This window comes from Eriocheir sinensis, chromosome 22 (assembly GCF_024679095.1).
Source record: "Eriocheir sinensis breed Jianghai 21 chromosome 22, ASM2467909v1, whole genome shotgun sequence".
NCBI lineage: Eukaryota > Metazoa > Arthropoda > Malacostraca > Decapoda > Varunidae > Eriocheir > Eriocheir sinensis.
In genome coordinates, this window is record NC_066530.1 from 2,167,353 (window position 1) to 2,187,659 (window position 20,307).

The 20,307-nt window shown below is 49.0% G+C and overlaps 1 protein-coding gene and 1 long non-coding RNA gene across 8 annotated transcripts in view; one reads left to right on the forward strand and one right to left on the reverse strand.

The window, feature by feature from the left end:
* LOC127001928 (putative neural-cadherin 2) overlaps positions 1–13,161 on the forward strand; it is a 118,269-nt gene extending 105,108 nt beyond the window's left edge. For 5 of the 6 annotated variants that reach the window (XM_050867175.1, XM_050867173.1, XM_050867176.1 and 2 more), the window contains 22 exons: positions 515–691; positions 1,355–1,543; positions 1,850–2,063; positions 2,168–2,376; positions 2,737–2,897; positions 3,085–3,247; positions 3,402–3,584; positions 4,084–4,388; positions 6,921–7,317; positions 7,489–7,779; positions 8,340–8,602; positions 8,683–8,874; positions 9,008–9,189; positions 9,294–9,483; positions 9,588–9,697; positions 9,849–9,977; positions 10,143–10,349; positions 10,645–10,800; positions 10,947–11,199; positions 11,392–11,546; positions 11,902–11,992; positions 12,800–13,161. In XM_050867175.1, coding sequence (XP_050723132.1) covers positions 515–691; positions 1,355–1,543; positions 1,850–2,063; positions 2,168–2,376; positions 2,737–2,897; positions 3,085–3,247; positions 3,402–3,584; positions 4,084–4,388; positions 6,921–7,317; positions 7,489–7,779; positions 8,340–8,602; positions 8,683–8,874; positions 9,008–9,189; positions 9,294–9,483; positions 9,588–9,697; positions 9,849–9,977; positions 10,143–10,349; positions 10,645–10,800; positions 10,947–10,987 — 3,759 coding nt within the window. In that variant the 3' untranslated portion in view covers positions 10,988–11,199; positions 11,392–11,546; positions 11,902–11,992; positions 12,800–13,161. The remainder of the gene's footprint in view (positions 1–514; positions 692–1,354; positions 1,544–1,849; positions 2,064–2,167; positions 2,377–2,736; positions 2,898–3,084; positions 3,248–3,401; positions 3,585–4,083; positions 4,389–6,920; positions 7,318–7,488; positions 7,780–8,339; positions 8,603–8,682; positions 8,875–9,007; positions 9,190–9,293; positions 9,484–9,587; positions 9,698–9,848; positions 9,978–10,142; positions 10,350–10,644; positions 10,801–10,946; positions 11,200–11,391; positions 11,547–11,901; positions 11,993–12,799) is intronic. The other variant, XM_050867174.1, reaches the window with a different exon arrangement.
* The window catches only part of LOC127001929 (uncharacterized), a 199,392-nt gene that overhangs the window by 90,638 nt on the left and 88,447 nt on the right, over positions 1–20,307 (reverse strand). For both annotated transcript variants that reach the window (XR_007755562.1, XR_007755563.1), the window contains exon 3: positions 16,829–17,053. This is a non-coding gene — a long non-coding RNA (uncharacterized LOC127001929). The remainder of the gene's footprint in view (positions 1–16,828; positions 17,054–20,307) is intronic.

Genomic DNA, 20,307 nt, shown 5'->3' on the forward strand with positions numbered 1-20,307 from the left:
GTGATAGAGATAAGATGTTTGAGGACCATGTGTGGAGCGACAAGGATGGGCAGAGTCAGAAGAGAGGAAGTGAGAAGGAGAACTGGTAGCACAAGAGAGTTGGCTGGCCGTGCAGGGCAGTGTTGAGATGGCTTGGACGTGTGGAAAGAATGAGCGTTTTTTTTTTTCCACGTTTTGCCTATGGCGCCGGCAGGCTTTCTTAGCGGGGACTGGTAGTTCGCCAGGACCAAAGCCCGTTATGGAGGAAGTGCGTGTTTATAATGACGCCATCTTGCTTGGCTCATGCTGCCCCCCGAAGTTCATCTTTGATTCCCTTTTTGACAGAATCTAAAGTCTGGGTTGATAGATGGCATTCGGGACAGAATGCGGGTAGTCTCGGGCTAACCACCATTTAAACCTTTCAATTTTATTAGCAGTCAGCACAATTCTGTTCAATTTATTCCGTTTCTCCACTAACCTAGCTGTAAGCAAGTTGCTGACGAGAGTTGATTTACAAGTCACGTCTCGCCCACAGGGTGAGGACGGCTGGGAGCAGAAGGAACACGTGGCGGAGACTTTAGTGAGGCTGAACTTAGTGGACGACAACGACAACGACCCGGTGTTTAGCGAGGACCTCACGAGCCTCTCCCTGCCCGAGGACACACCGCGGGGCGCTCTTCTCGCCACCTTCACTGCCTTCGACTCCGACAACGTGAGTCTCCACACTTTACTGAAACGGAGTGAAAATTGTAACTTCATTTAAAAAAATTTTAATACATCTTTAAAGTTATTAGTGGCGTTACATAATATCGCAACAAGAACATGCAGCAATCTGTTCGTTCTTATACACCCTTGATGACCTGTCCCATAGTCTAAGAACACACAGTCATCCCGCTCATGATTATAATTTTGAAGCAGCCCTCGTCTGACGCCACACGGTTCCGCCGTCCTAAGCCGCCGTTCTATTTGTCACACACGAGTTATCCCTTTAATTCTAGTTTTCCCTATGAGAACCCAGGAGTTCAGAGGTGGTAAATCTTCAGAACTGTGTGAAGTCATCGCCCTGTGCGTAGGATAACTGAATATTCTAAGAGAGCATGCACAAAGAAAGCAGGTTATCGTATATATTGCTGTTTACCGGCGCCGACCCACGCGGGTAACTACGTCCAACCTGCACAGGTTAAGCAGGCAGGAATGGTCCGAACAATCAGGAAAACTCGTTGGAGCTGCCTGCCAGTTCCGGTACGTTCGTGCCCGCTTCATCTATGTACACCTCTACACTGGTTTGATTCTTGGTGCAGGGCGGAGCCGGTAACCAGCACGGGAAAGACAACTTTATTTGTGTATTAGACTGATTGTTGCTGCCCCCACTCAGGGTGGAAAGAGTCGCGTGCAGTACCGGGTGGCTCCGTCCAGCGACCCTCGCCGCCAGTTTGCCGTGGACGAGAGCGGGGCGGTGCGTCTGGTGGGGGGTCTGGACCGGGAGGCCGCGGAGACCCACAGTGTGCTGGTGTGGGCGGTGGACGATGGCACGCCGCCCAGAACCGCCACCGCCACCCTCGCCGTGAGTATGTCCGTTGTGTGTCAGCCTGGTCTTGCGCCCCAGCAGATTCAGGAGATAATATGTAGCCTGAGATATTATTAACGTCTCTGCCTTATCTGTTCCCTGTGTCGTGCTCTGAAAGTACAGACGAGAGCGAAAGGACGCATCCTTGTTTTTTTTTTTTTTTGTCCTCTGTGTTGTCAGCCTTGTTGTTGAAGCCAAAAGGAGAGAGGGAGGGAAGGAGCGGGGCTGAAGCAGACGCGAGAGGAAGAACAAGGAAGCAAAGCACCTCTGGTGAGCACATAAGTAATATCTCATCTTCGGCAGATCAACGTGACAGACGTGAACGACAACCCGCCGTTCCTGGCGGAGCCCCGCGAGGTGCAGGTGACGGAGAACAGCGAGGCGCAGCAGGTGGCGCAGGTCAAGCTGAATGACCCCGACGACTGGCGGCAGGGTCACGGGCCGCCCTTCACCATCGCCCTGGACCCCCGCGCGCCGCCCCACGTCACCGACAGCGTCAGGGTCACGCTGGACACGAGTGAGTTGTCACAACACTCTGTACCACTTTATTCCTCCTCCTCCTCCTCCTCCTCCTCCTCCCCCATCTCTTCCGTGGCTGACGTGTCCCCGTGTGTGGTGCAGGAGGGGATGACGGGCGTGGCGTGGGCGTGGTGTGGACGCGGGCGGCGCTGGACCGAGAGGAGCGTCCCGCCCTGCTGGTGCCGCTGGTGGTGGGCGACGCCGGCTGGCCGCCCCTCACCGCCACCGTCACCCTCACCCTCCACGTGGCCGACCTCAACGACAACCCCATGGCGCCCGCCAACAAGACCGTCACCGTACACACGCTGCAGGTCAGCTGGCTTGCCCTTTTACTCTCAATAACATTCTAAAACCAAACAACACAGCTCTTCCTCCCCCCACACCCTGCTACTCGGTGCCCCGTCACACACACTTTATAGGTCAGAGGCCCCGACCACTCAGCACGGCTTTTCTCTCAGATGTAACTTATGTCATCCATCTTCCAGCCCCCAAGTCTTTCCCTAAAGACACACGTCACCAGCAGCACCGCCACCCACCACAGCCACTTCCACCACTGCCACCACCATCCCGCCGCCCTCGATCCACCAAACACACACACACACACACACACACACACACACACACACACACACACACACACACACCAGTTCACACCTTTGTCACACCCTCAGCGTCAGGGCGCGGCGGTGCCCCTGGGGCGTGTGTACGTGCAGGACCCCGACGATTGGGACACCGCAGCCAAGACGTACGCCTGGCGGGACCCTCAGGCGGGCTTCTTCCTCGACACCTCCAGCGGCCACCTCACCATGGCGCCCTCAACACCTGCCGGCCGGTAGGGACGCTGACTTTTTGATTCGCAAAGGCTTAGATAATTTGGTGAAAGTATATTTGATTCAAAGGGGTTATCCTTTTCATAGTTTGTCTGCTTTGTTTCTATTGCATAACCGACTTCCTCAGCATGTATTTTGGACGATTTTCAAAAGAGTGAATCCTACATGGAAGATTCTTTCTGCCGGCAGTTATATCCTCAAATTCGTAGTGAGCGACAGCGACCACGGACAGAGGGACGTGAAGGCGGACGTGACGGTGCAGGTGACACATCTAAGCCCTCACGAGATGAGGCACACCGCGCCGCTCACGCTGGCCGCCTCCAGCTGGAGCGTGGTGGGGCCAGGCGTTGAGGTGGGCCGCGAGCATTGTTTCAGAGCTGTAATGATGTGGTGTTTGGTGCATTTTACGGGGTCAGACTGAAGGTCATTGGATACAGTGGTGTCCCTTGCACACTTCTTAATGCCCTGCTCTTCATGCAGTGTATTACATGATCCGTGTGTTCCAGGGCGGGGCATCGCTGTTGAGTCGCCTCGTGAACATGGCCATGACGTGGGCGGGCGGGGGCGGCGCAGCGGTGCAGGTGTTGTCGGTGCAACCGCTTGAGGGAAGGACGCCGGCCACTCGCGTCTGGTTAACAGCGGCTGGAATTGCTAACTTTGACCACCTTTTGCTGTACCACAAGAACGAGGTAAATGGATATTCATTATGTACGTAAGTAATTCCTCAGCGACCAACATCTTTAAAGAGTTACCATCAACGAAGAATGAATTAGCTAAAAAGAATCTCCTATACCAGGGTTACTCAACTATTATAAGCAAAGGTCCAATTTGACAAGTTCAAATGTATGCAGTGGTCCGGATAAGTGTTGTAGCTGGACCCCAGGCCAACAGTCAGTCGAGGAAATACACTTGCAAGAACCCGTCGCACGGACTTTAATGTTGCACTCAAAAGGTCCGGATTCGGACCGCGTGCCGCCGGATGAGTCCTAGACAGTGTAAGCTAATGTTTCGTGATATTTGTGCCTCATACCAATACTTGGAAGCATTTTGTCCTTTACAGCTGAACATACTCGATGACTGTTGGCGTGCAAGGAAGAGAGGTGCTCACCAATACTTGTTATTCTGTATGCATCCACTTACGGCATTGAATGTATTGGTCTCATGACGTTTCCACCTCGTCACCTCCAGATAAGCACAGCGCTGGGCGTCCGCGTCCTGGACGTGGGCGTGGTCACGTGCCGTGAAGGCGCCATCACCGCGCGGGAAGCCATGGCAGAAGAGAGGTGTGTGGGCGGCTGCTGGGTGGGCCTCGCCGACGACTTCATTGTGGTGGACGCCAATGACTCGGCGGTGGTGAGCCCGCGGGTAGTAACACGGGGCTTCTGTGGTTGCCCCGCCGCCGTCATCAGAACAACCACATTTCAGGACCGTCCATGTACCCCTGACACCTGTCTCAACGGCGGCAGGTGCCTTAGTACCTTCTCGGGTACTCGGTAAGTGTAGCGAGTGAGTTAGGCAGCATCGCAGTTGAGGCTGTTTTTACCACCCTCTCTCCCTTGGTCCCTAAAGCAGCAGCGTCATTCCTGCCTCCCTGACTTCCTTTTTTTTTTTTTTTTTTTTTTTTACAGAACAGGAAACAACTCAAGGGCAACAAAAAGAAAGTGTAGAAAAAAACGCCCGATAAACGTTGCTCCGAAAAAGCAAAAAGTAAAGAGTGGGCAGAAGAGAGGTCAATTTCGAATGGAGAGGTGGCTTGATACACTCCTCTTGAAAGAGGTCAAGTCATAGGCAGGAGGAAATACAAATGAAGGAAGGTTGTTTCAGAGTTTACCAGTTAAGGGGATGAAAGAATGGAGATGCTGGTTAATTCTTGCATAAGTGGTTTGGACAGTATAGGGATGACATAGAGCAGAACGTCGAGTGCAGCGGGGCCGCGGAAGGGGGGGAGGCATGCAGTTAGCAAGTTTAGAAGAGCAGTCAGCATGAAAATATCGATAGAAGATAGAAAAAGAAGCAACATTGCGGCGGGATTTAAGAGGTAGAAGATAGGAGGAGGGGAGCTGATGAGACGAGGATCCTTAGACTCCACTCTGTCCAGAAGAGCTGTGTGAGTAGAGCCCTCCCACACGTGCGATGCATACTCCATACTACGGCAGACAAGGCCCCTATAAATGTAAAGCATCTGTGCGGGGGAGAATAACTGGCGGAGACGATACATAACGCCCAACCTCGGGGAAGCTGATTTAGCATGAGAGATGTGAAGCTTCCAGTTGAGATTTTGAGCTAAGGATAAGCCGTTGATATTTATGTAGAAGAAGGTGACAGCTGAGTGTTGTCGAAGAATAGGGGATAGGTGTTTGGAAGATTGTGTCGAGTTGATAGGTGGAGAAATTGGGTTTTTGAGGCGTTGAAGGACACAAGGTTCCTCTTACCCCAATCGGAAATAAGAACAAGGTCTGAGGTTAAGCGTTCTGCAGCCTCCAGTCTGGAGTCTTGTAATTCTTGTTGTGAGGGTCTTCTGTTGAAAGAAGTTGAATAATGCAGAGTAGAGTCATCAGCGTACGTTTTTTTTTTTTTTTTTTTTTACATCTCCGCCGATAGCGCCGGTAGGCTTTCTTCAGGGGCCAGATGGTCAGCCCAAGCCCGTCATGGCACAGGCAATTTTTATAGTGGGGCCAGTTATGCTTGGCTCATGCTGCCCCCCGGAACTCAATTCTTGATTCACTGGACGGTTTCTTCTAGAGTCCGGGTTGATGGGTGGTCTTCAGGACAGCATGTGGGTAGTCTTAAGACAGTCTAGGACAGTTTGTTATTGAAAAAAGATCATTGATGAATAACAGGAAGAGAGTGGGTGATAGGACAGAACCCTGTGGAACACCACTTTTGATAGGTTTAGGGGAAGAACAGTGATCGTCTACCACAGCAGAGATAGAACGGCCGGTCACATTCAAAAATAGACTAGATAAATTCATGGACAGCGATATTAGGTGGGGTTAGATACACGGGAGCTTAGGGTCAAAGGAGCTGCCTCGTACAGGCCTACCGGCCTCTTGCAGACTCCTGCGTTCTTATGTTCTTAAAAGAAACTGGAGATAAAGGAGCAGAGAGAAGGATAGAATCCGTAAGAGGGTAGTTTAGAAAGCAAAGCGTTGTGCCAGACTCTATTGAATGTTTTCGATATATCTAGAGCAACTGAGAATGTTTCACCTAAACGACTATGAGAGGATGACCAAGAGTCAGTTAAGAAAGCAAGAAGATCGAGAGTAGAACACCCCTTGCGGAACCCATACTGTCGATCAGACAGAAGATCAGAAGGGGATAGGTGTTTTTGAATCTTGCTGTTAAGGATTGATTCAAAAGCTTTAGATAGACAGGAAAATAAAACTATAGGACGGTAGCTTGAGGGATTGGAATGGTCACCCTTCTTAGGCACAGGTTGTATGAAGGCGTACTTCCAGCAGGAAGGAAAAGTAGATGTTGAAAGGCAGACACGAAAGAGTTTGACCAGGCAGGGTGTCAGCACGGAAGCACAGTTATTAAGGACAATAGGAGGCACTCCATCAGGCCCATAAGCCTTCTGAGGGTTGAGGCCAGAGAGGGCATAGAAAACATTATTCGTAAGAATCTTAATAACAGGCATAAAGGAGTCAAAGATGGGATGAGTAGGAGGAATATGCCCAGAATCGTCCAGAGTGGAGTTTTTACAGAAAGTTTGAGAGAAGAGTTCAGCCTTAGAGACAGATGAGACTGCTGCCGTCAGGGTTAAGGAGAGGAGGAAAAGATGAAGAAGTGAAACTGGAGGAGAAATTTTTGGCCTGGTGCCAGAAGTCTCTGGAAAAATTAGAAAAGCAAGGTTTCTACTAATGAAAGAGTTTTTGGTAAGTCGGAGAATAGATTTAGCACGACTGCGGGCGGAAATATAAAGATCATGATTAGCAATAGTGCGAAGCCTCTGTACCTTTTGTCAGCTGCCTCCTTACCGACCCGACACCTCTTTGTTGCCTGACGCTTCCCTACCTCCGCAGGTGCATCTGTCCTCATGGCACATGGGGCTCTCGTTGCAAAACGCTCGCAAGACACTTCGAGGGAGGCGGGGGTAAGCAGGAGGGCGACGCCGGGGACACCGCAGAGGGAGCGTGGGCGTGGGTGCCGCCAATCCCGCCGTGCGCCGAGGTGCACGTGAGCCTGGAGCTGCTGAGCACAGCGGGGGAAGCCGCGCTGCTCTACTCCGGGCCAGAGCAGCACAGCACCGAGCGGGGGCCGGGGAGGGGCCGCCGCGACATTCTCCTGCTGCTGCTGGAGCTGCGTCAGGGGCGGCCGGTGCTGCAGCTGGACCAGGGCGGCGGGCCCGTCACCCTCGCCCTCAACTCCTCCTTGGCCGACAACACGTGGCACAGGATAGACCTCCACTGGAAGGACGAGGTGTGTGTGTGAGTGTGTGTGTGTGTGTGTGTGTGTGTGTGTGTGTGTGTGTGTGTGTGTGTGTGTGTGTGTGTGTGTGACTTTTCTTCGTCTGGTACGTAAACACACACACACATACCTCCTAATCACCCCCCCCTACACACATACACACGCTACCCTTCCCGCTCACAGCTGGTGGAGATGGTCGTGGACCTGTGTCTGGGTGGCCACTGGGACGAGCCGCCGCCCACGCCTTCTCCGGCTGCCCACAACACCTCGTCCACTCCCGTCCTGCCTGAAACACACGCCTGCAGGGCCGTTACGGAGCTGCCAAAGGGCGACCGTGTGCTCAAGACCGGCGGAGTGCTGCAGGTGGGCGGGCTGGTGCACTATCTGCCCGATCTCACGCAGGGCGGAGCCACGATGCAGCCACGACCGCCACATTTTCGAGGCTGCGTCAGGAACCTCAGAGTCAACGGCGAGGTGAGTCGTAGCAAATTTGCACTTTGTAAACAGGCAATGTTTTAATGAAATCAGCGGTGTGTGCTTCAGGAAAGCTTTATCTGCAGTAAGGGTACGATCATTATTATATTGTCAATGTTGAGAGAGGGTATAGACAAGCTGGTGTCTGCCACAACGGAGAGTGGCACTGACGCTGCGAAGTGTTCCCGTAGCTGGTGGACCTGGCCACCAGCGTCCACAGCAAGATTAGCTCACCGGGGTGTTGAGAAGTATCGCTAAAATGACGTACTAAGAGAATTTTCATTCCGTGAATTATCTCCAAATGTTCTCGCAGCTGGTGAACTTGTACAGTGGCACCCTCATCAGAAACAACCCACATATGTATTGAGAAGTATTGCCAAATTGACGTCCTTAGATACTCTTTATTCCGTGAGTTGTCTTCTGGTGTTCCCGCAGCTGGTGGACCTGTACAGTGGCGCCCTCAGCAGGGCTAACCAGCAAGGGTATCGAGAAGTATTGCTATAATGACGTCCTTAGATACTCTTCATTCCGTGAGTTGTCTTCTGGTGATCCCCCCGCAGCTGGTGGACCTGGGCACTGGCGTCCTCAGCAGGGCCAGCTCGCCGGGGTGTCCTGCCGCAGACTGCCTCGCCCAACGCCTCCACTGCGGCGTCCACGGCAGGTGTCGGGGGTCGCCGGGGTCGCTGCGGTGTGAGTGCCAGCCGGGGTGGGGTGGGCCGGGTTGTGCCTCGCCCACAATGCCCACCACCTTTCTCCCCAACAGCTACGTCAAGCTGGCCCTCTCCTTCTCGCCGCTGGCCTACACCACCTCCATCAGCCTCAGGTAGGAGTTGCCGCCTTCACCGGCCTCTGTGACATAGTTGCCCGCCGCCGCCACACCCTGTCAGCGCCTCCTGCCGGCAGGTTCCGCACACTGAGGAGGACAGGCGAGCTGGTGGTGCTGTCATCCCAGCACGGGCGGGACAGCTGGTCTGTGCAGCTGACGGACGGCCGCCTGTGCGCTGTGCTTCACCTCCACCCTCGCTCTCCGGCCTCGCTCTGCCTGTCACGGGCCGCCCTCACCGATGGCCGCTGGCACGCCCTCGCCGCCACCAGGTAGGCCACCGCCCTGCTGCAGGTTGGTACTCCCTGCGGGGCGGCTGCCTTGTCTCTGTGTTGCTGTGTCTTTGGTGTTCCTTCACTGTTACAGACGTGTTAGTGACCTGCTGTGTTGCCTTCTGTGGCTCAGGTACGGCTCGGCGACCATCCTGACAGCAGACGACGGGGACGGCGACCTGTACAACGCCTCGCTGCTGCTGCTGGAGGGGCGGCAGCTGCTGGAGGTGGACAAGCAGGAGGGCGTCCGGGTGGGCGGGGCTCCACACTTCCAGGACGCGGGAGTCCTCAAGATCCACAGCGATTACTTTGACGGTGAGACACAGGCCTGGACGCCAGGCTTGCCTTGTGCACTTCAGCGAGGCAGAGTGAAGGCGCTGAGGGCGCACCGCTTACAGGGCCGCCTTCCCCTCCCGCAGGCTGCATCGACGACCTGCGCATCGCGGGCCGCAGCGCGCCGCTGCCGCCGGCGGTTAACAGCACGCCCTGGGGCCAGGCCAGCACCTTCAGGGGCGTGGAGCGAGGCTGCGGCGCCCCGTCTTCCTGCGCCAACGTGTCTTGCACACCGCCGCTCTCCTGCGTCGACACCTGGAGGTCCTACCACTGCGGGTCGGTGGCTGTGTGTGTGTGTGTGTGTGTGTGTGTAGAGAGAGAGAGAGAGGTAGGTAGGTAGTTTAAGTGGAGTGTTGGGTGACGCTGGACCGCTGCCGCAGGTGTGGCGAAGGCCGCGTGCTGGGCCGGAGCCGCGCGACGTGTGAGGACGAGGACGAGTGTGCGTGGCGGCCGTGCCTCAGCGGCGGCTCCTGCTTCAACACCCAGCCAGGTGATGCTCCAGGCAGCCTCGGCGGCACAATGTTATGTTCTCTTGCCTCATCGAGTGTCTCTTTGTGTTATGTGTTTTTGTGACAAAAATTTCATGAGTCACGTGCTGATTGTCATGGCAGGTATCACAGCGGTGGTTCACCCCCACACAGGGTACGTGTGCTCGTGCCCGGCGGGGTTCAGCGGCCAGCACTGTCAGCTGCCTGACGTGGGTAACACCTCCCTCAAGCTTCCTGTCGGCGTCCTCATCACCATCGTCGTGTGGTGCATCTTCCTCGTGTGTGAGTACTGGCGACTCCATGCCTCAAGCTTTATATTTACAACTTATTAGATACCAAGGTCTTGAAGGGCATTGTTTATCTGTTTGGTTGTCCGTCAGTTGAAGTATAAAACACATCACCTGCAAATTAAACAACGCATACAAAGCCTTCCTTACTTCACCGCAGTGTTGGTGTGCGCCTTTCTGCTTCACCAACACCACCGACGCGCTGCGCTTCGCAGAGGCTCGTCGGATGGAAAAGACACTGCCGTGGACTGTAAGGGTCAAGTATCGCCACCGTGCAGTCACACACCTAATCTACTGGAGCTGCAGCTGCGGAAGCCGCCCAGAGCCAACGGCCATCCAGCGTGGACCAGGAACCCCAACATTGCCGGTAATTCTTGCCTCTTGCTTGAAAACTTTATTAAATGAAAACTTTCCAAACAAATAAATGTATGTGCAATCTTGGTAAATATGACATTGATGATAAATGAACTGCGCGTCCTTTCGCTGTCCTCAAGAGAACACGTGCCTGAGGGGTGCCGCAAGTCAGTACGAGTAACCTGCAAACACCAAGTGATAAGATGGATACGAATTGAAAACAATTTAATTTATTTCTATTCGGAGCAGGCCTTCTGATTAGCTATGTACTTTTTTTTTCATAACTAACCAAATTTCCACTCCCGCAGAAGTGGATGTGTTGCAAGTGGAGCCGATAAATTCAGTGAGCGGAGTGGTGGGACGGCGTGAGGGCATGAGAGGCTTTTCCTGCAGTCCTCCTCCAATGAGGGGCGGCTGCAGGGACCACCGGTACAACGGTGAAAACTGCTCCCCTCTTTTCTACCGTAAGTATGATTAGGATCCGATGAATGGACTTTTTGCCCGTCGAAATAGGCGGCTTGGCCTTCTAAGACTCAAGGAAGACTTTTTGACATTAATGACATTTGTGCTGCTCTTATTGAAAGTATTAATAAACTTTCCTGACCCTCAGGTCATGATGTGGAGTCCCTACGGAGATCATCCCTGTCTTGAGGGCCCCACAGGGAAGCCTGATTGAAGGGCGGTGCTGGGTGGCCCGAGGATCAAGGAGGTTCACAACACTGACCTAACTGGCACCATAAGACGCCTTCAAATATAACATTTATCACACGGCCGGCAACACAGTCTGCTGAAACACTTTCATCTCATGAGAATCAGCCTTTCTACACGTGGCCTGTTGAGGCTCCAGCGGGTACATGACGCAGGTAACCATGAAGTCCCCGAGTGTCACGCTTGAGCCTGCGTTGAGCTCATGTCTTAGGATGAAGCTAGGTTTCTTTTCTTGTACTTTCCATGTGATATACAACATAACAGAGATAAGAAATGGGATGATGCTATTCATATCATACCTTTATAAGCCTCAAAATATCAATCATTACGCCTCATTGCCTCAACAGAAGTCCTCTAAATCTCTTTGATGTCGAGCAAAGAAATACAACACTGCCCGCCGTGAAGAACATCGGCACGCCAAACTATAATGCAAACAGTACACCATAATTCCAGTGGGCTACTTTCCAGTACTATGATATATAGAGGACTGTTCATTCACAATGTAAGTTTATCATTAATTAATAAAAGTTCCTGAATTTTTTTAAATGCAAGATCTGTATACTCAATATCAAGGTTTTTTTTAATGCATTGTTGGCCATTAATCTAAAGTACACTAATACACACAGTTGTAAGTGTGGGCGATTTCTTAGTGAATTACTAAGTAAATTTTCAAATATGCAATATCAAATATCCTAACTATATGAGTATGACATCGAAAATTAGTGTATAAACACTTAAATGTTATCCTTAGTAAACTGTATACATGCCTACTTTGCTAGATGATACCAATCAATCAAATAACCTTGTCTCCAGCGACGCCCCTAAAACTGCCTCTCCGCTTTGAATTTGCGGCACAGATCCCTGCGGCCCTACAAGCTGAGTGTGGCCGGCGTGGTGTGGCTTGCCAGGATGCAGGTGTATGGCACAAAAGGCTCTTGTGAGACAACGGTGAGGAGGACAGATTCAGGATGTAATATATTTAATATGTTGTTGTGATTTTCCATCATTTAAAGATTTATTGACACGATCCTATGTTCTAAACAGTGCGTACATATAGAGTCCACGTGGTAAGAGATCATCATCATTATCATCATCTTTGGCAATTACTAATTAACTACAGGACAAGGGCCTTTCCTAACCTCCTCCACCTTCTTCCGTCTGACGTTTCTCCATCCGCTCCAGCAAATGCCCCCATGCCATCTTTCCCTCTTGTCCTCGGTCCTTCTAGACTCCACAATTCTTGGGTTGCCACGTAGTTACTTTAGTTGTACTTCTGTTATCAATTCTACACATGATCTGCCCAAGTCCATTTCATTTTCTTACCCATCATTAGAATGCTTTCAACCATTTTCTATTCTAAATTCATGATGATCTCTTCTTACTTTCATCTTATACCCGCCATCTTTCTTTCAATTTCATTGCAAGCTTCATACCCTTCTCTCTGATTTTTTGGTGACGCGCTGAGTTTCTGAACCATACAGTAAACCTGGCAGAATACACTGATTGTACACCATTCTCTACTGGGAGATCAGAGGGTTGTTACTGATGAAATTACTCTATTTACCGAATCATCTCCATCTCACTGCACTCTTTCATTTTCGTGAGCCACGCAAGTTTTCACTATCAATGCTGCTCTTAGATTTGTGTATTGCTCTTCTCACAAGGGTTCACATCCCTATCATTATACATGAGATAAGAGGGGAGGATAAATGGCACAATTCTGCTCTGCTTAAATTTTTTCTTCCTTTCAAGCAGGAAGGAGATAAACTGCCGTGGAAAGAAGATCGGTTACGAGGTGGATAGATACGTCTGAGTCTGCCGCAGGGTTGCCTTGCGAGGCCCCGACCTCGTTGTGCTTGGCGGGCGCCACCATTCATGGACAGTCTGCCAGGTGTTACTCGCCCACCAAGAAATGCCTGACTACGAGGAAAAAATAAACGTTTTCGCCCCAACATTCCAGCACGCACAGATAATGTTCAAAAAGTAAGATTATGTTACACGAGTCAGCATTCTGACATTAGACTAAAGAAAATTGCCAGAAGTCTTCCACCACATGACCAAAGCAAGACCGTCCACTTATTTAGTGTGTGTGGCACTTTGCTAATAAAAAATATTACAACTACTTTCTTAGCATTTACATGAGTGAGCTCCTCCTCGAGATGGTTTGATGACTGGACTGAAATGAATGAGGGGGAAGTTTGACGAAAAATTATGTTGATAGGAGGGAGATTAACGGATAACTCTGAGGATAAAGGAGGGATGAGGGATTGTCTGGTGGATGGGTGGAAGGATGGTGACTCAACGGGTGGAAAGCGGAGGATGGGTAGATGGGCAGTTGGATGGGTCAAAGAGAGAGAGAGAGAGAGAGAGAGAGAGAGAGAGAGAGAGAGAGAGAGAGAGAGAGAGAGAGAGAGAGAGAGAGAGAGAGAGAGAGAGAGAGAGAGAGAGAGAGAGAGAGATAGAGAGAGAGAGAGAGAGAGAGAGAGAGAGAGAGAGAGAGAGAGAGAGAGAGAGAGAGAGAGAGAGAGAGAGAGAGAGAGAGAGAGAGAGAGAGAGAGAGAGAGAGAGAGAGAGAGAGAGAGAGAGAGAGAGAGAGAGAGAGAGAGAGAGAGAGAGAGACAGAGAGAGAGAGAGTGAGAGTGAGAGAGAGAGAGAGAGAGAGAGAGAGAGAGAGAGAGAGAGAGAGAGAGAGAGAGAGAGAGAGAGAGAGAGAGAGAGAGAGAGAGAGAATTTTTTTTTCCACTCGCGTTATATAATACCCCAACCTTCTCCAGTCACTTTACGCACACAAAAAAGTACTAAATAACAGAAAGAAGCATATCTACCAGAAAATGTTGATGCCAAAGGAAAAAGACGCTGCGAAGAGGTTTGGACCAATAAACAACCTTGATAAGGGAAGAAGTTGCGGTAAGGTAGTTGGGTGCATCGTTGTAGTTGCGCGTGGCTACGGTGCTCATCTCCGAACCGTTGGCCCTTTGAGCCTGTGGTAAGTAAGAAACCATTAACACAGAAAACGGGCCAATGTGAGGTCCGGGATTGCCACAGTTTACCTTCCCCAGGTACCCATTTATCGACCAACCCGAAAGGGAGGATGAACATCTGGGTGAGCTGCACGCCGAATGCCCGGGCCGGAATCCGAATCCGTGCCCGCGGAGTCGTAGCCTGGCTACCCTAACCACTGATCCAAGGGAGGAGTTGTAGCAGGAGAAAAAAGGAAACCCTCCGTATTCATATTTCGTTTCTCCTCATTCTCTATCCAGTCGAACATGTTCCAACAAAAGGGAGTATTTAAAGGAACTATGCGCTCATGCAGATCATGAAAGATTCACGGAAGAAACACTGAATAACATTTATGTTAGTTTTGCAACTAGGAATTATGAACAGCAAATCTACTGTTGTGTTAGATCACAAAAGTAACTGCGCCGGAAAATATGCAGGTAAATGCTCCCGAGAGTAAATTCATTCCTTTGAGGTGATACGGCTGTGTGTTCGCGGGAGGGACAAACGTTGTGATGTTGCCGGGACCACTCGCTCTTTTTATGCTACAATTTTGTTAAGAGACAAATGTTACGGATCAGTGATTCGTATAAATAACAATATTAATTCGGAGAGAATGTACAGGTGTTCCAGGACAACCAGACAGGTGAACGCCCCGCCGAGGTGGAGGTGGGGGTTCCAGTACGCGTGATGATTTGGCGGACCTAAATAAACTCCGATCATTCCAAAACATCACCGAGCACCACCGAGACTTGTAGAAATCTTCTTCAGCAAACCTTGTACGTATCTCACCGTGCTGACTGGGGAGCGCCGAGCCGCTATATCAGCAGTTCGTTTTTATATACGAAAGTACTAATACGTGCAACAAACCGTGCCACGTAGAAGTAAAACATACTACGTGTGTGTGTGTGTGTGTGTGTGTGTGTGTGTGTGTGTGTGTGTGTGTGTGTGTGTGTGTGTGTGTGTGTGTGTGTGTGTGTGTGTGTGTGTGTGTGTGTGTGTGTGTGTGTGTGTGTGTGTGTGTGTGTGTGTGTGTGTGTGTGTGTGTGTGTGTGTGTGTGTGTGTGTGTGTGTGTGTGTGTGTGTGTGTGTGTGTGTGTGTGTGTGTGTGTGTGTGTGTGTGTGTGTGCGTGCGTGCGTGCGTTTATATATATATCTATATATATATATATATATCTATATATATATATATATATAGATATATATATATATATATGGTAATTGTGTTTACGGTTTCATTAATTGTTCTACAAAACAGTAACGTGAAAAGTATCAAATAAAAAATATCACTTTTAGGTACGTATCGCCTCCGTGAAGCAGTGGTCAGTGTGCCAGGCTACGACTCCGCTGCCAGGGTTCGAATCACGGCCCGGGCATTTCGGCGTCCACGTCACCCAGCTGTTCATCCTCCTTCCCGGGTTGGTCGATAAATGTGTACCTCGGGAAACCTGCGGAAGGTAAACTGTGGCAATCCCAGACTTCACACTGGCCGTGTCCCGGGGTAATGGGTTGTTACCCACCACAGGCTCAAAGGGTCGGCGCTTCGGAAATGAGGACCGCAGCCACCCGCAGCAATAGGGTATGCACCCAAGTTTCCCTTTACTTATCATATATACGACACGAAAAATCGGATAAACATTAGATAAACAGAGGTTCGTTATACTGAATGTTTTCGAAGTTTTCCTTCATCCACTTACGAAGGCAAATAATATTACTACACAAAGGTATTCGAGCGAGGAAGCTGAACGTGCCTACAGAAGACTGGCTTGCCAGTATAGCAGGTAAACGTCTCCATGGAGAGCAGCAATGGATGCCGCCAAGTGTGACGGGGTGGCTGGCAGATCTGGGGAGGTACCGGTACTGGTACCGGTGATAACGGTACCGCTGTCAAAAGTGCTGGTATGATATCGCCGGTCTGGCGTGCCGCGGGACGGTACCCAGATGAGTGAGCAGCCGTGAGTGTTCATCCAAAACCGAAGGCTCCACACACCTCACTCCCATCCGGTTCCATGGCATCCCCATTCATTAAGAAAACTGAGGCCACCATCGTCTTCCTAAGTAAATTCTGCATCACACTAACGTAACTTTGTAGCAATAATGAAAAAAAAACGAAGGCTAAATAAAGTAGCCTTCATTTTCGTATACTTTTTAAATTATTGCTACAAAATCATCCAAGTGTGATGCATAATTTTCTCAAAGACGATGGAGGTCTCTGTTATTTTCAATGATGAACAGTGGGGTCAGGAAACTGGGTTGGATTTAGGCGTGTGAAGTCGTCGATTCTGGATGAACTGGGCACACTCACGGCCGCCGGGCCAGTTCTGCAGGGCCTCGGCGCGCATTCTAGTATATAAATCTGTGGTTCGGGCTGCCATGGCCAGGGCTGGGCTGGTTCCGCTAATTTTAGAGCCGGTGATACCGGCACTGAAGACAGTGGTACCGCTAGCACCTTTAACAGTACCGGTACCTGCCCAGCCCTTGACTGGCTGGGTCGCGCTGTCTGGCTGGGCGGGTCGTGTGCCGCCAGCCTCGCCGCAGCCTCACTCCGCCGCTCACCATCGTGCTGTCGACACACACACACGCTCCTTCCTCAGAGGGCCGCGTGCCGCCACCCCGTGTTTACTCGCGTTGGTCACTAACTCACCTGGTTGGTCACAAACATAATTAACGATTTACAACTTACTGTAAGCATATAGACGTCACAATAGTGTAATGAGTGTTATTGTCAGCGATTACAGACGCATTACCCAACTACAAACAGTAAAATACCGACGAAGCATTGCTTACCTTCCTGTGGCCGCCGTTTAAAGTCTCAAGCTCCCAGCAGTGAGGGGCGGGCGAGGGAGGCGGCGCCCTTCTGAGCCCCGCCGCCCCGCCGGGGAAGACACTCTGATGAACCTTGGAACTGAGTAAAACTCAAGCCAAGGCAGGTCCAAGAAGAAGGCCACGTGTGTTTGGATTCTCCTCCAACGCGCGACGAGGGCGTGACTCCATTCAATTTCGGCAAGGTCCCTGGAAGAGGGTGAGTGTTCTACTGTATATAGTATACTACATATTATAGATATATACATAAAGCCACCAAACTTTTCCGTATTTCATTGTAACCACCAGATTTTTATTCTTTTACAGTTATCAGCAGCGTTTTTGTCAGTTACAGCCACCAGAAAATGTTTTTTGTGTCCGTCATGATAAGCGCTATGAACTTCCCTTTTCATTAACTGTAACCATCACCAACATTTTTGTCAATTATTTTAGCCTTCAGTAACTTTTTTTGTCATCAAGCCATCATCAATAAAGTTCTTTACATTCACACATTACGTTCACATTGGCGTATATTGCAACAACCAGTAACTTTTTATGTCAATCATTATAAGCACCAAAAATTCATTTAATTATAGCTACTACTGACTTTTTTGTTGTCCATCATTGTAGACATTCCTAAGTTGATTTGTTCATTACAGCCAGGAGTAACTTTTTTTGTGTTTCATCATCGCCAACTGGTTTTCTGTATTCAGTAACTTAATAACTTTCAATATGGAACGAATTTTTCAGTCTGCATCCATTAAAAGAATAATTCTAATTGGGCGTCTCGAACATACATAAAACCGAGCACATTATAATTACCCTGTGGCTTTGACGTGGAGCCACGCATAGGACGGACGTGGCAATTAAGAGGAAAGCCAACACATGCACGCGTCCAGTGCGTCCTATCTTACTCGGTTAGCATGGAGGCACATTTTGGAATAACATACACGTCAAATTGAAGGAGTATTCAAAAAGGTGCTGAACAGAGTAAAAAACAAGTGTAAACATTTCTACTATACACCAGTTCTCTCTTTTTTTTTTTTGGGGGGGGGGGAGTGGTCAGCTGCGGACGTGATGATCGTACAAGTCCCAGTGTTGCAAGCTGATAGTTCTAAGTCATCGCCCAGTGGCCGCAGACAACCCACATTCTGTTCAGAGAAGCTCTCTCAAGAAGACCAAGGAGTTCAGGGGGAGAAGAAAGAGCGAAGCAGAACTGGTGTCATCTTGCCACCGCCATACAACGGACTGGGGGTTGACCACCACACAAAAACTAATAGCATTCTTTCAGCTATTTGCAGTTACAAGTTTTAAAGGTCTGGGATTACGCCAAGCGCATGGGAAGGAGCATTTTAAGCTAATTCACACCAAATATATTCGCTAATAAGGTAATCGTGTATTTCTCCAGAAACAGTAATAAGCAAAAACCGTTGTAGTGCTGGACGATGCGAATAACCGGATACTGGACGTTGAATGAATTGTTGGAAACTAGTTTGTATACGATACTCTTACAGCATCCTCTCGGTCATTTGTAATGGTAAGGGAAGATTCCCTGTGTCCCGGGGTGATGGGATCCTGCCCACCACAGGCTCGAGGGTCAAACAGACGGAGATGAGCATCAACGCAATGCGTTATTATTAATATTATTATTATATATATATATATATATATATATATATATATAGATATATATATATATATACATATATATATACATACATATATACATACATATATACATACATATATACATATATATATACATACATCTATATATATATATATATATATATATATATATATATATATATATATATATATAGATATATATATATATATATATATATATATATATATATATATATATATATATATATATATATATATATATATATATATATATATATATATATATATATATATATATATATATATATATATATATATATATATATATATATATATATATATATATATATATATATATATATATATATATATATATATATATATATATATATATATATATATATATATAAATTAAGGTAATTAAAATTAAATACAATTTTCCTCTCATGTAAAATACACAAGAAAACACGTTTCGCCGTTTCTTATTCGTTTTGCATCCAAGCAACGACGACTGTAACTTTCCTTACAGTTGGCCGCGCGTGTCACAAACGACTATCAACCAAAGTTAAAGATGGACACGCGTGGGCCTTCACAGGGCATATCATTTCCCCCACGTAAAGACCGAAGTAAAAATGGAACAGGAAACGGAGAGCAGTGAGAAACGGAGGAGAAACGGAGGGGAAAACAACGCCGTGTGACTTAAGAGGTTAAGCTGCTTTTGTTAGCCGGAAGGTTTAGGTGTTTGTGGCCTTTGACCTGAGTGATGGGCAGGGAGCACATACTGCTTGCGGGGACAGGGTGCGTGGGCAGGGCAGGGGAAGGGGGTGAGGGGGGAAGGGAAGGGGAGTGAAGACACAGGCTATATGAAGGGAAAGGGTGTGCATGGGGAGGGAACGGACTGCATGAGGAGAAAAGCCACGAGTGCGGGGCAGATGAAGGAGGTAAGGGAGAAAGAAAGGGTACGTACAGTTACAACTTATTTAAGTGGAAGATAGAAGGTACGTACAGGAGGAGGGTGAGCAACGCATTAAAGAAGACGGAGGGAAACTGGAATAGGAGGGAAAAAGCGTCGATACAAGCAAAACGAAGAGAACAGCAGGTGACAGGAAAAGGGGGAAACGGTCACACATTGCAAGAGGAAAAGAGTATGGATGTAGAGCTGGGGTCAAAAGGGCGTGGGACAGAAAAAGGGATGAAGAGACACAGGCTGCAGGAAAGGAAGGGGGACAGGGGAAGATGGACGCAGGGAAAACATGAAAGGGATAGAGGTGTGAGCGGGCTAAACGGAAGGGGTCGAGGGGATAGTGGAAAGGGGAGAAGACAGAGCGCAGGGAAGGAGGAAACATAGTTCAGGGAGGCCGTAAAAGAACGTAAAAAGAGGCGCTGAGAGGTGAGAATAACGGTGAAAATGAACGTAATGATGTGAAGTGAGAAAACGAAATGCACGTAAAATGGATAAGTGTCACCAGCAAAAGAAGACGGAACAGGAAGAACAGAGGAACGAAAAAAGGGGCATTGAAAGTAAGAATTGTAGCGAAAACGAGCGTGATGTCGAGAAATGATAAAGCGAAATGCACGTAAAATATATATAAGACTTCAAGGCAAAGAAGAAGGAACAGGAAGAACATAGGGATGAATAATTTACGTAACCTGTTATTAATTTACACACACACACACACACACACACACACACACACACACGTCGCACCTCATCCCTGACACCCAAGGCCAAGGAATATACACCCGCCGCTGATGTATGCTAATATTTCCACATTTTTACCTTACACATTTCAGAGACAGACAGGCGAAAAATGGTTCTCAGGGATCTCACGGGA